General features: G+C 37.8%; 1 protein-coding gene across 10 annotated transcripts in view; it reads right to left on the bottom strand.

The window, feature by feature from the left end:
- LOC118405281 (dnaJ homolog subfamily C member 13-like) overlaps positions 1-14,213 on the bottom strand; it is an 87,169-nt gene continuing 72,956 nt past the window's right edge. For 7 of the 10 annotated variants that reach the window (XM_035804691.1, XM_035804695.1, XM_035804694.1 and 4 more), the window contains 9 exons: positions 13,726-13,926; positions 13,322-13,403; positions 12,341-12,557; positions 9,978-10,157; positions 8,318-8,458; positions 7,436-7,576; positions 6,881-6,980; positions 5,371-5,403; positions 1-3,941 (listed from right to left, as the gene is read on the bottom strand). In XM_035804691.1, coding sequence (XP_035660584.1) covers positions 3,841-3,941; positions 5,371-5,403; positions 6,881-6,980; positions 7,436-7,576; positions 8,318-8,458; positions 9,978-10,157; positions 12,341-12,557; positions 13,322-13,403; positions 13,726-13,926 — 1,196 coding nt within the window. In that variant the 3' untranslated portion in view covers positions 1-3,840. The remainder of the gene's footprint in view (positions 3,942-5,370; positions 5,404-6,880; positions 6,981-7,435; positions 7,577-8,317; positions 8,459-9,977; positions 10,158-12,340; positions 12,558-13,321; positions 13,404-13,725; positions 13,927-14,213) is intronic. The other 3 variants (XM_035804696.1, XM_035804700.1, XM_035804701.1) reach the window with 1 other exon arrangement.

The raw sequence follows: 14,213 nt of genomic DNA, 5'->3' as shown, positions 1-14,213 counted from the left end.
GCTAGCAATTTCCGACTTGCAAATGTACATTTTATTTCCTCATTTTTGTACAATCCTACAAATAGCTCACATGGAATCATCTTCATCAAATCATTACCCATCTCTTACACTTTCTTGTATGACCAAAGTCCTTACATTAAAGAATTTTGCTGCACAGATTTCCGTACAACGTAAGGCAAAAACAATGTAATATATAACAAACTTCAATACAGATTGTGACTAATTACAATAATCATTTTTTAGCATAGGAACAGACCAGAAAGGATTGCCAGGTAAGTTGTGGTGCAAACTATTTTTAGGGTAATTTTTGATTTATTGACAGTTTCTCCAGGTTAAGTTTTTCCTGTTTCCATCCATCACACACTCATGATCATTTTTGGTTTGCCCCATTTTTTTATGTAACATATTTTGATAACTTTGTGCATTGTACAAAATCTGCCTTTCCAACCATTAGGAATGCAGAACAACTATCATATTCTTGTATCTTGACATCCATAGAAGCTGAAATATCACATTTGTACAGTATCTGCAGACAGAACATTGCAATGTTATGTGTACATCTTGTTTATGCATCTATCGTGAACTACTTTTGCAGACATTAAGCGGCTTGCATGCTACAGCTTTTTCTATCCAGTCACTTCTAGTTAGTAATCTTTTGCTGAATTGACCTGTGAATAATCAGATACAATCAATGAATTATCAATAAAAGAAAAGATCATGACAATCTTGCATTTTATCTTTCACAAGGAATGACATATAACTAGTCACATGTTGACTAATCAGCATCTGATATTAAGGTATCAAATTTCTTCAAAATTATTTCCACATGAAGTCATAAGACAGATATGGCATACGCAAGACAAGAAAACAACAAGCTTCTATATATGTATACCATGTTGGTAAACCATTTTCATTGCTTTTTCTCCTAAATGCGAGAAATTCATACAATTTTTTTTATGATTTTCCATGTGGCACAACTTCTAAGTGCTACCTATCTTTCTAAGTTGTGCAAACTAGTGTTTATAACGATCCTTTCGCCAAAAGAAATCCTAAGATTTTGCCTTATGAAAACTTCTCTAAAACAAATTGTTTTAAATTCCTTGTAATAAACATTATGTCATGTAAATGAAGAAAAAAAATCAAGCTTAACTTGCATGAGAACTGGTTGTTGAAACATACATGTTCTTACTTTAAAAGACTTCAATTTGGCTTGACAAAATAATATGTGGACCTGGTAATTTTTCATTGTCCATCTGTGATTTTGTTCAACTCAATACTGTTTTCCATCACACTTGAATCATATTGAAACTATGTGGTCTAGCTTGAAACGATTTCACTCACTCACTATCCATTGTTTGATTTTCTTGACCAAAAGTGTTTAATAAGCACAATGTCATGCATATGCTGACAAAACAGTGTATATGTCAAGACCAAAACCGACACTTATAAATGTCTAAGAGTTTCATTCCATATACCATTCAATGCGTTAAGTAGCCAACAACAAAAGTAAGAATTGTAATTGCCTTTAATATATTACATGTATCATGTTGTATAGAGGAAATTCACACAATTGAGTAACATTAATTTTCTGCAATTATAATCAAGACAATTGTGACATTCAATACAACTTGTACATCTGGTTTTAATTTTGGCAAATCATAACATGGAATTCAATCAGAATAACACATCTTATAAGCAATTTCATTGATACCTTCTTTTAATATACAATATACAAATTTCTATTCTCATCTTTCACAAAAAATGACTACTACAATCATGACATTTCTTTGAAATGAAGAAAAAAACGCTGACTCAACTTTATGTTGTTTAACTCTATAGCTATGCATTTCCAACAACAGAAATGTATGACTTACACGTGTACTCTCTTTCAGTTTTTCAGTCAATGTTAAATGCTTGCTTCACAAATCAATTTAGTAGTTGATATTTCTAAGCTTGACAATGAACATGTTGCAATATTGTCACGAGGCACAGTAAGAGTAACTGATATTCCACAATAGAGTGGGTAACACTGAGCTCTAGACTCCTTAAAATTTTGCTGTACTTTTGTTCAATTCTAATAAATTTGCAATTATGCTAGTTCATCTTTATCTGCACGGTAAACTATCATTCTGTTGTTTTTAAAAGCTGGGTATTTACAAATATCAAGTCGACGTACAAAGCTTTCAAATTGGAACATTTTCAAAATATTGTACTTTGAAACTTGTGTCAGTCAATGTGATATCCCTAAATACCCTGCTTTTAGGTTACACAGCATGGAAAAAGGTGAACTAGCATAACGCTATATATAGTTCACCTAGCTCTTCCTTCTTCTAGTCAGTAACTAAATATCAAGCAATCAAAGCTACCAAAATGGCAAAACCCTTGTACAAAATGTCAACTGCTCTCACTGATAGAATCTGAGAACTATGAAATAAAACATTATCAAAATTTCTTTGACTATCTTTATGCAGTGCACTCTATATGTCTCCATGTGTTTCAATACGTTTTTGATCTACTCTGGGATTTTATTGGAAAAAAATTCAAATAGCAGTATTCCTACAGCTTGAATGATATGAATATTGCTGGAGACAGATGTACAGTTTTGGGTGTAAACTTCTTACTTCCCTGTTCCCAAAAGTTCCATTAGAACAGCCATTGCACTACAGGTATTGCAGGAACCTGGCAAAGAAAGCGGCAATGTACTCTAAAAGTCTGTCAAATATTCAAGGTATCTAAAATTTTTTATCCTGAAACATTTTTTTCGACAAAATTCTTTGCCATTTTCTCTTTTCTATCCAGTACTTTTACTGGTTGAGGAGAGTTCTTAATATAAAGTAACGAGTGAATTTAATGTGCAAAAGTTAAGTTTATCTTGCAAGACTTTCCAGCAAGACTAAAGCTTGTTTTTACCTGCATGGTCCAATATCTGTGACGTGGTATAGCAAAAAAAGCTATCGTCTAATAGGCCTACAATCTAACAACAAGTGTTAAGAAACTGGAAAATGTCTTATGACTGTCATAGCATTATAACCATAGCCATCCAAACTAATTTGAGTATTTCCACTGGCCATTTTTTTGCATCAGTCTAATTCAATGCAATTCTGCTACTGAAACATAAGATAAACATTGTAGCTCACATGTTTTAAGGCTCTGGTAGCAGCCATTGATTGCTTATTGCTGCTTATTGACACAGTCCAACGGTACATGGCACAGAGCACTGCTTACAGTCAATCATACATGCATCTATAATCATGCAATGGATCAATGTTAAATGCATTTCTTTAATTATTCAATTCTCTATGCTTTAACCAAAGCCAAAAGCTGAAACTATTTTCCATTGTAAAACAAAGCTGCTATACATTGATCATGAAGCCTATAAATGTTTAAGCAGTATATGCCTTTTTAGATATCATCTGCACTTCTGAACTTCAATCACTGTACATGTTATCACTGAAGCCCTAACAAAGATAAAATTAATGTGTCTAAATGTGAAACGACAACTTTATAAGAAGATCATTTTCAAAGTAAACTAGCCAGAAAAATCTAATATTTCTTTGAGTCCTCCACAGGGAAGCCTCAAAATGTACATGTCTGCCTGCAGTCATTACACAGGGGGGTTGCCATGGTTACTTCTATGTTGCCAGGTTACCAGTACATCACCATGGTTACTGGAACATAACCATGGTTACAGGTACTTTGCCATGGTTAATGGTCTATGTTGCCATTATAGTGCATTTGCTACTTGTACGTTGTCATAGTCGTAGCTACATTGCCCTGGTAACAGAGCATGCTGCCATGGTAACAAAGCATGTTGCCATGGTTACTAGGCTGTTGCCATGGTTACTCGCCCTGGAGATCCTCATCCCGCACCATGGGGGGTGGTTTGTCCGGCATGGCGGCGCTGGTCCCAGCCGTCAGGTAACCAGCGACACTCGGGCCCGCTACAGGACAGAGACAAAATATCAGACACAGATTCAAATGTTGATAATTCATATCTAATACAATATAGCCAAGAAGAAGAGGTACTAACTATAGCACGTTGATGAGAGACTTTGAATCATCTGCAAGACTCAATGAAAAGTTGTTCCATATCTTATAAAAGGCCAATGCCTACCCACAAAAAGAAATCTGTCGCAATTGAAAATGTTTTGAATAGTGTTATTATTAAGAAAGAAGAAGCTGTAAACACAATATTTTGAGCCGATTGTAATTTGCCTTGTTTGAGGAAATCAAGGACGTTACATCGTCCTTGAGGAAATAAAGACCTGCAAGAGATGTCACTCTACATTTCCAAAATTTTAGAACTATTTGCAATTCCTTAACATGAAATGTTTATCTTCCCTAAAGTTAGCATGATAATACATGACATAAAAGTTAAATAACACATCTTGTTATAGACATTTAGCAATGCAAGCAATCATGCAAAGTCATACCATGAAATTTGCATGCACATTTTATAATTTATGAAATTATGATGGCATGCTGCTACATTATTATAGAAAATAAATGAAGGCAGCACAGCATTTCCAGCACAATTCATCTAAGGTAAGTAGTCAATATCAAAACACACATGCACAATACACATGCATATACACCACAGTTTACTGTACATCTTAATGCATACGTCACATTTTATCAAGTTAATATTTTTGTCTGTCTGCTAATTTAGCTTATGTTTGGGTTGTAAAATGGACACGTTCGGGTCTGGTTTAGAAAAAAATCATAATAATTATTACAATTTGTTTGATAACTATACAGTTTGTGGACAAAGCATAATGTTTAAAGTCACAATAAGACAGTAGGAAGACAAGTTGCTGAGGAAGCACTAAACAGAATTACAGAACAGCCAAGAATGGTTAACACACCACAGATGGAGACAGTTGGGTTTCAGTTTTAAAGAGCAACACAGAAACATTTAGAAATACATTGCAACAAAAACAAGTATTAGTAAAGGTATGATTTAGCTGCATCACATACCAAAAGGAAATTAAATCATCAATTTTCTGACCACATTCATATTTCACAAAATATAACAAATTCACTGAACAAAATGGGTTAATTTTTATATCACAAGGTTCAATATCTTTGTTCATGACCTGTGTAATAGAGCATAACTGGATGTTTACACTACGACCTTTGAACCCTACCCTACAGCTGACCTACGACCCCTAACAGGCATGAACGATCAATCCATGCAAGTCTCTAATACAGCCACTGGAAAGACATGCACCTTGACCTTTGCACCCTAACCTTTACCCTACATTTAAAAATGAACTATGGCGCAGGCCTTGGCACATGCATGTATCCCAGCATGCAATGGCATATACCCCATCATGCATTGCAGGACATAATTGCGGCCCCTGACCCTACCTTTAGAGGATGTGACTTGTTCTTTCTCACCACCTAAGTTGAAGGTCAGGGACATACATGTAGGTCATTAGGCATTGGTGGCTCACATAATATACAGACAGGACTGAGCATGACCTTGTTGGGCTTCAATAGAACAGTGCAAGGTGATATCAAGGTCAAAAGTGGAGGAAACAATGGGTCAAATCAGGTTCCTCTAATCTAGTGTAAATTTTGTCTCATTTCCAGGTTCAGGGTTTCAATGGCCACAAAATAATGCATACTGTAGTCTGAAACTGTAAGAACTGAAAGTCATGAAAGAGGTTACAGTCTCATCATACAAACCTAAGATAGATCTGCGTTAAGTAAGGTCACTGAGTTTTAAACTTCAACAACATTCTAGTAGACAAAATGTAAGAAGAAGGAAGACATCCATGCAAGGCAGCTGATTCTAAATAACAATATGAACACAACCAAATCGGGAGAGAAGTACACAGAACTGAAATGGTCGAGGTGTGTGTCATCAACAGAAGTGACAAGAAGCACAAACACAAGAAAGGACAATATATAATATAAGGTAGGAAAATGCACTTTGTGTCCTTTCTTCAGATGTCTAAATCTCAGTCCCAACCATCATGTCTGTTTACTAAATCCATTCAATATTGCATGATTTTGTTAATTCTAGCTGTTGGTGGGAAAAGAGTAGCTATGTCACAGGTTATCGTAGCGGTGACAACAAGCTCTAGCTGGCCTCTAGACTATAGTGATCAAATAGTTATGATGATGAAATTCTTGAATGTAAGTTCATCTGTGACGGTAGTTAACATAATGATACAATTTTTAGACTTTTTATCTGTACACAAAATAAAGCGCTTACCAACAAGCTTTCGATCAGTCCTCTGGTTTTGGGTCATTACAACTTTTGAAGGATCAGAGGACTGATCGAAAGCTTGTTGGTAAGCGCTTTATTTTGTGTATGGATAAAAAGTCTAAAAATTGTATCATTATGATGAAATTCTAAATAATGACTGCTGACATCAATAAAGTTAAGTCACATTAAATCTTAATGAATCAAGAATTACACAATTTTTTGTTACTGAAACAGTTACAGTAACAGAAAATAAAGAAGCTAAAATATAGAAGGAAAAACGCCAGTATGCTCTGAAATGTTCCAAAGGGATGTTAGTTACAGGCATTGTGTTTAATTGAGTGGAGAGCTAAAGAAATGTTAAAAAATAATCCTGTACCAATATCAGACAGTGGTTTCAAACTACAATACCTTAAAAAAATATCACAGTTTCAAACCACTTTCCATTCACTTGATATCCCTTGTAATACCCTGTCCTTATAGATAATGGATATAACAGGCGACACTGTAAATCACCTGAAAAACACTCTAAATCCGGAAAACTTCAATTAATATGACATAGTTTGAAAACAAAGTTTAATATTCTAAAATATAAACTTTTAAGTTATCTAGTATGATCATTTTGTACAAGGAGTCCCTACAATTGTCACTACTTTATGTACACACCTGTGAGGTATCCCGCCGTGGCTGTCTGTGAGATAAACAGGTCGTGTTTCTGGTCTCTGTAAGACGTCCAGACTGTGGACTTGTCAAGGACACTTTGCACCTGGAGATACAGGAGAAAACATGAAATACTCTAAACTGCTCAAGACAATCGATTTGGGGACTACACTGTTCCAGAATATACCTGGCCAGTAATTTCTTTTATTATATAATGTATGTAATCTACAGGAAAGTGGACAAAAAAATGCTTTATAATTCTTCTGCATTGAAGCTCGTTGCCTTGAAACCTTAGAATTGAAATTGCTGTAAAAAGAGTGTAAATATTTTGTCATAATGATTGTAGAAACTTCAAAAGAAACATACTACAAAAAGTGTGCAAGAGTTAAGAATCTGATCTATTTTTCTGTATTGGCAGTCAGATTTGAGTAAAACTATGCTCGAATCTTAGCATCCCATGTGTTAAAAAAGATCTTAATGCATAACGCTCTAGTTTAATTTTTCTGGAATAAAATCTACTGTGACAGTCACAATTGATTAGAAAGCAAACACAGTCTGTACCTGTTCCCCATACTCCAAACTTCTCGTCATAGCCTTCAGAGACTTGACTATCTGGGCCTTGGTGCCTGCTGGGTTCTCTACCTGTTCAAGCCCGCCATCTAGCAACCTTAGTAGGTACTGCACCAAATCTGCCTCTATGGCCTGGAAAAAAAAATATCAGAATGATTAAAGCAATTTTGAATATTGATAATCTGTCAAGTGACGACCTCTACATAAAGGTTACCCGGCTATTGATAAACAGCAGAACCTGTACAAGTGACCACCTTTAGCTACATAAGAACCACCAGTGCTGACTTTTGACATACAGTCAAGCCTGTACTGTCTAGTGCCCACCTCTACATAAGGACCACCTGGCCATACATTGATATACATGTACAGTCAAACCTGTACCGACAACAACCTATACATAAGGACCACCTGGCCATCGATACACATACCACTTACGAGAGTCTGGAATAGTTCAAGGGAGGGGTTCCTCAGAGAGAGCGACAATACCCTGCCATGAGTGAGTGAGTGAGCCTGGTATATACGTAACTAGTACTTAATATAAAATTTGCATGAACCCTATGAGATTCGTACGAACATTATGTGATACACACAAAAACGCACAAAATGTGAAAACATATAAACCTGATGTGAATGACATAATGTAATGTGACAAAGTGATTCGTGAGAGTTTGTTCGTTTTTGCATAGTGATTTGTGTGATTTTCATATTAAGGTTCACGGTCTTCTTTAGCAGGTTTGACTGAATTTCATTCCGAAATGCAAAGATGTATTACAAATTTTGGACTTCATAAAATTCATAAATTTAAATCAAAATACAACAGAAGAAAACCAGGAGAAGTTTAAGACACTAAACTGTCTTAAGAAACTGGCTTACCTGCTTAACCAGGTCTGTCTGGTCCTTTTCGAACATCCTGAAGAAAGTCTCGCAGGCGATACCGATCATGTCCGGTCGTGCCCGCATGGCCACCATCATTGGCCGGATACAGTCCGTTTGTGACATGGACGTCACACACAGCTGTGGGGAGAAATCAGTTGCTGATCAGTAAATATCATACATCATGGGTCGGATACACTCTGTTTGTGACATGGACTTCACACACAGCTGTGGGGAGAAACCAGTTACTGATCAGTAAATATCATACATCATGGGTCGGATACACTCCGTTTGTGACATGGACGTCACACACAGCTGTGGGGAGAAACCAGTTACTGATCGGTAAATATCATACATCATGGGTCAGATACACTCCGTCTGGGAGATGGACCTTACACACAGCTGGGGGAGAAATCAGCGATTGGTCACTAAATGTGTTAGTTAATGTGTTGTGAACACTGTCTCGGACATGGACCTTACACACAGCTGGGGGAAGAAATCAGTTTCTGATCAGTAAATATCATACATTATGTTAATCTACATCTGAAATAGCAGCAATAACGGCATGGATAACATTCATGTAGAGAGCTGTGGGGAGAAATTAGGACTGGTCTTGATCACTAAAGGGAAATAGTACTGGATTGTGCAACTGTCATTTCAAAAAGTGTTGAAGAATTATATGAATGTTAACTTTAATAACTTAGAAATTGTGGTCAAATTTTACACACTCAATCGACATGCAGTTATTAACAATGACAGAGCCTTTGAATCCCAAAGTTCAGAACAAGAACTTATTAAATATATACAAATGTATCACAATTGTCGTCAAGTCAAACCTCTAAGTCTATGAAAGGTGCATTTCTAAGAATGGTTTACCAAACGTTCATGTCACACGTTCATGTAGATGACCACCTAAAGCTATCAATTCAAAATTAAAAACACCAGAACTTACATCATTGTTTGCCAGCACATGTGCGACCAGGAGTGCAGACTTGGGGATTGCAGAGTTGCGAGAGGACATGGGTTTGAAGTCCTGTGGGATTTTCTACCACTACTTAACCAGAACTTACATCATTGTTTGCCAGCACATGTGCGACCAGGAGTGCAGACTTGGGGATGGCAGAGTTTCGAGAGGACATTGGTTTGAAGTCCTGTGGGATTTTCTATCACTACTTAATCAGAACTTACATCATTGTTTGCCAGCACATGTGCGACCAGGAGTGCAGACTTGGGGATTGCAGAGTTGCGAGAGGACATGGGTTTGAAGTCCTGTGGGATTTTCTACCACTACTTAACCAGAACTTACATCATTGTTTGCCAGCACATGTGCGACCAGGAGTGCAGACTTGGGGATTGCAGAGTTGCGAGAGGACATGGGTTTGAAGACCTGTGGGATTTTCTATCACTACTTAACCAGAACTTACATCATTGTTTGCCAGCACATGTGCGACCAGGAGTGCAGACTTGGGGATTGCAGAGTTGCGAGAGGACATTGGTTTGAAGACCTGTGGGATTTTCTATCACTACTTAACCAGAACTTACATCATTGTTTGCCAGCACATGTGCGACCAGGAGTGCAGACTTGGGGATGGCAGAGTTGCGAGAGGACATTGGTTTGAAGACCTGAGGGATTTTTTACCACTACTTAACCAGAACTTACATCATTGTTTGCCAGCACATGTGCGACCAGGAGTGCAGACTTGGGGATGGCAGAGTTGCGAGAGGACATGGGTTTGAAGACCTGCGGGATGTGGCCCAGGCCAGGGGCGTTGTCGGCCAGCTGGGGCTGTGCCGTGAACAGGGACACCACCGCTGTGGTCAGGGTCTCCAGCACCTCGCCCTGTAATGTAGGAAAATAATCATAATATTACATAAAGGCTAAGTGTCGGTTGGTTGAAGGGTTTTAGCCATCATCTTCTATCCTTTGATGGAATTTCACCAGCCAAAACTTTGCCCTTTCCATCATTTGTGACATGTCAGACAAAAATCATCAGAGATTTATTAGAGCTTTGAATTTCATGCAGATCTCCAGAAATTAAGTGGAAGTTTGTGGCAAAGCTGATTTAATTTTTAAACTCAAGCCCGAGAGACAACTTCAGCCAAACAGAGACAACTTACTTGCCGAATTTGACAGCAAGATAATGCTGGTGGCAATTTCCTTCAAAGAAAATTGAGAGGACAGAAAAAACTTCAGGCTGCATGGTTGGTTGGTTGATTGAATTTAGCTTAAAGTTACATACAAATTCTTGCCATTTTTAGACAGGCTATGGACTAGAGAACAAGCTATAAAATTTCGGACTAGAGTTCCACGAACACATACCTTTGCCAAATAAACCAGGTTTGTTATGTAGAATGATGTCTGTAGACATAAATGTGTTACTCATTACATTTTATTTTATATTAATTATGCAAATTGTTAATTTATATAATTATCATCTCATTGTGTAAGTTGTTACTTAGGATATCTACATACCAAAAATCATGACGATCCGTCAACATGTTCATATTTTGCCATTAATTATGCAAATGTGATCATCATCTGCATAATTAATATATATAAATATTTCTTTCTTTCTCAGCTACAAATGTGACAAGTTTGAAAGTCCTATAAAGGAATGCAGTGGATTTACAAACTTTCCTCATTGATTATGCAAATTAGCTGTTGATTTGCATAATTTGAATTCCATCATGTAAGTCTTCCCATTGGCTATCTACATACCAAAAATCATGACGATCCGTCAACACGTTTATATTTTCTCATTAATTATGCAAATGAGGTCGTCATTTGCATAATCAATACGGATTGATTTTTCTCTCTTTCTCATCTATATATGTGACAAGTTTGAAAGTCCTATCATGAAATGCAGCGGATTTATAAATTTTCCTCATTAATTATGCAAATTAGTTGCTGATTTGCATAATTTGTATTTCATAATGTACATTGTTACTTGGGCTATCTACATACTAAAAATCGTGACGATCCATCAACACGTTCTCGAGTTATTCTCGTCCAAAGTTTGAAAGGAAATCGGCGACTGCAGTTCCAAACAAGCCGCTAGGGGGTCTAAACTTATAGTGCTTACTCTCTGCCCCAAGAGCTATCTACCACTCAAAAATCATAACCACAGCATGTCCAGAACACGACAACACGAATCAAAAATTGAGATTCTGCTGCAGTACCGTAGCAAGCCGCCAGAAGGCCCATTATTGAACTTGACCTTCGTTTTCCCGAACCCTACCCACCTACCAAATATTATCGGGATTCATCCAAGACTTCTTGAGTTATGCTGTTAACACACACACACACAGACACACACACAGACTCACAAGCCTAAAACATAACCTTAGCCATTCTGGCAAAGGTAAATATAGAAATTCTAACATTCAAGGATAATTTCACAATAATTGTTTTTTTTCTAAGTCAAGACCTAATACCAACCCCCTCTCCTATCTCTTTCACAGTTAAACATTAGCCTGAGGTTGTGTCTGCTGACATATTCGATCTCTCAATGACATAGAATGATTGACTGACACATCGTTTTTTTTTACTGGTGAGTTTGATCCTTTTAACTGATTGATGGATTGACTGAGTGTTTGATTGATTGTCACTTACATCCGGGTTGTTTTTACTGGTGAGTTCAATCCACCCTTTAACAACGATTTATTGATTTATTGATAGATTGATTGACACTCACATCCGGGTTGTTTTTACTGGTGAGTTCAATCCACCCTTTAACAACGATTTATTGATTTATTGATAGATTGATTGACACTCACATCAGGGTTGTTTTTACTGGTGAGTTCGATCCACCCTTTAACAACGATTTATTGATTTATTGATAGATTGATTGACACTTACATCCGGGTTGTTTTTACTGGTGAGTTCAATCCACCCTTTAACAACGATTTATTGATTTATTGATAGATTGATTGACACTCACATCCGGGTTGTTTTTACTGGTGAGTTCAATCCACCCTTTAACAACGATTTATTGATTGATCGACAGATTGATTGACACTTACATCGGGGTTGTTTTTACTGGTGAGTTCGATCCACCTCTCGGTGAGTGAGACCTGGAACTCCTTAGGTTTACGCAGGACCCAGCCAGGCTGGGAGATGAAGAGTCTGAGGAACACCCCTCCCACAGTCAGCTCTCCCTCCACGTCTGTGTACACCACAGCAAAGTCTTCTGGGAGCTTCCAGCCAGCGTCTATGTTCTCCTTTTGGGCTGCATAGTGTCTGGAAAAGGACAGAAGATATTCTAGAAAATGATATGAAGAGTGAACTTGTTTCATTTTGGGAATCCATGTATACTGGCATTGGGAGAATTATGCAAAAAGGACAACTCGGGCTCTATTCTTTTACAAGATTAAAAAAAAAAATTGGAACAAGAATGAAGGAATACGAAGATAGTTATTGGCATAATTTTCATTGTCTATATGCTAAATCACACTCATACTGACACTGCATGCCACCCCTGTACCTGGTGCTAAATGGCATTCAGACTAACACTACCATCCCTGTCCTTGGTGCTAAATGGCATTCAGACTAACACTACCATCGCTGTCCTTGGTGCGGAATGGCATTCAGACTAACACTACCATCCCTGTCCCTGGTGCTGGATGTCATTCAGACTAACACTACCATCCCTGTCCCTGGTGCTGAATGGCAATCAGACTAACACTACCATCCCTGTCCCTGGTGCTGGATGTCATTCAGACTAACATTGCCATCCCTGTCCCTGGTGCTGAATGGCATTCAGACTAACACTACCATCCCTGTCCCTGGTGCTGGATGTCATTCAGACTAACACTACCATCCCTGTCCCTGGTGCTGAATGGCATTCAGACTAACACTACCATCCCTGTCCCTGGTGCTGAATGGCAATCAGACTAACACTACCATCCCTGTCCTTGGCGCTGAATGGTAATCAGAATAACAATACTACCATCCCTGTCCTTGGTGCATTTTCTGACCACAAATCTTTTTAAGTTAGTACTTACGTATCTTTCATCTTTTTGACCACGCTGGACACCTTTTCCCTGGCATCGTCATTCCAGATCAGTTCTGGATTCTCATGTGTTCCTACAATAAATAGAATAAGGCAGATATGAAACGAGATAAAGATTGAGAAAAATTGTCCATTCTCTCTATGATATGTCATTCTCAGACAGTGCCCAAGTTATCACATGGTCTGGAATATATTCGCATATTGAACATAAAATTGATTTTATATTGATACATACCAAAACTTTGTACATAACATCATATTTTTCTATAGATCTTAGCTTTATATGTCTTAGATATTCTAGTATTGACCTTGACCATGACTATAAAAGTGCCTGATTCCACCACAAGATCTGTTCCAAAGCTGCCTATACCAGCAATATTTCAGTGCCTGTTTTACCTTCAAACATGTGCACAGCTGCCTCAGGGCTGTCCCTCATGGCGTCCATGAAGATGCCTGGTAAAAACTTGCTGAGGATGATGCGGATTTTGGGTCCCACCAGTTTGTCTGCGATCATCTTGGAGAAGAGCTCGGCTGTCTGCCCCCGGATCCCGGGGTTGGTGGAGTTACAGAAGAGATCCAGAAGGTAGATCAGCGCTCCTGGGGACAGAGGGATCTGGGTTAGAATCTGGATCACATGACTGGTAAACATGGCATGTATGCTTGGGAGGTACCACTTCTGCTGTAGGGGTGGCAGAATGTTTACACAGGTACAAGCAGCTATTGTTAATGTTACGCACTATTTCTGTGTTTTGGGTTTGTCAATAAAGATGAGTTACATGTACGTACTCCAAAGTGTACATAACACCCTCCGGTTCCAAGAATTATGCATAATCATCAGAACCCTTATGCATAACCCTTTGAACAAGCATAGTTATGCATAACCC

This window comes from Branchiostoma floridae, chromosome 18 (genome assembly GCF_000003815.2).
Source record: "Branchiostoma floridae strain S238N-H82 chromosome 18, Bfl_VNyyK, whole genome shotgun sequence".
NCBI classification, from domain to species: domain Eukaryota; kingdom Metazoa; phylum Chordata; class Leptocardii; order Amphioxiformes; family Branchiostomatidae; genus Branchiostoma; species Branchiostoma floridae.
The sequence above is the reverse complement of the archived record's forward strand: the minus strand, read 5'-3'. Positions and strand labels throughout refer to the sequence as shown.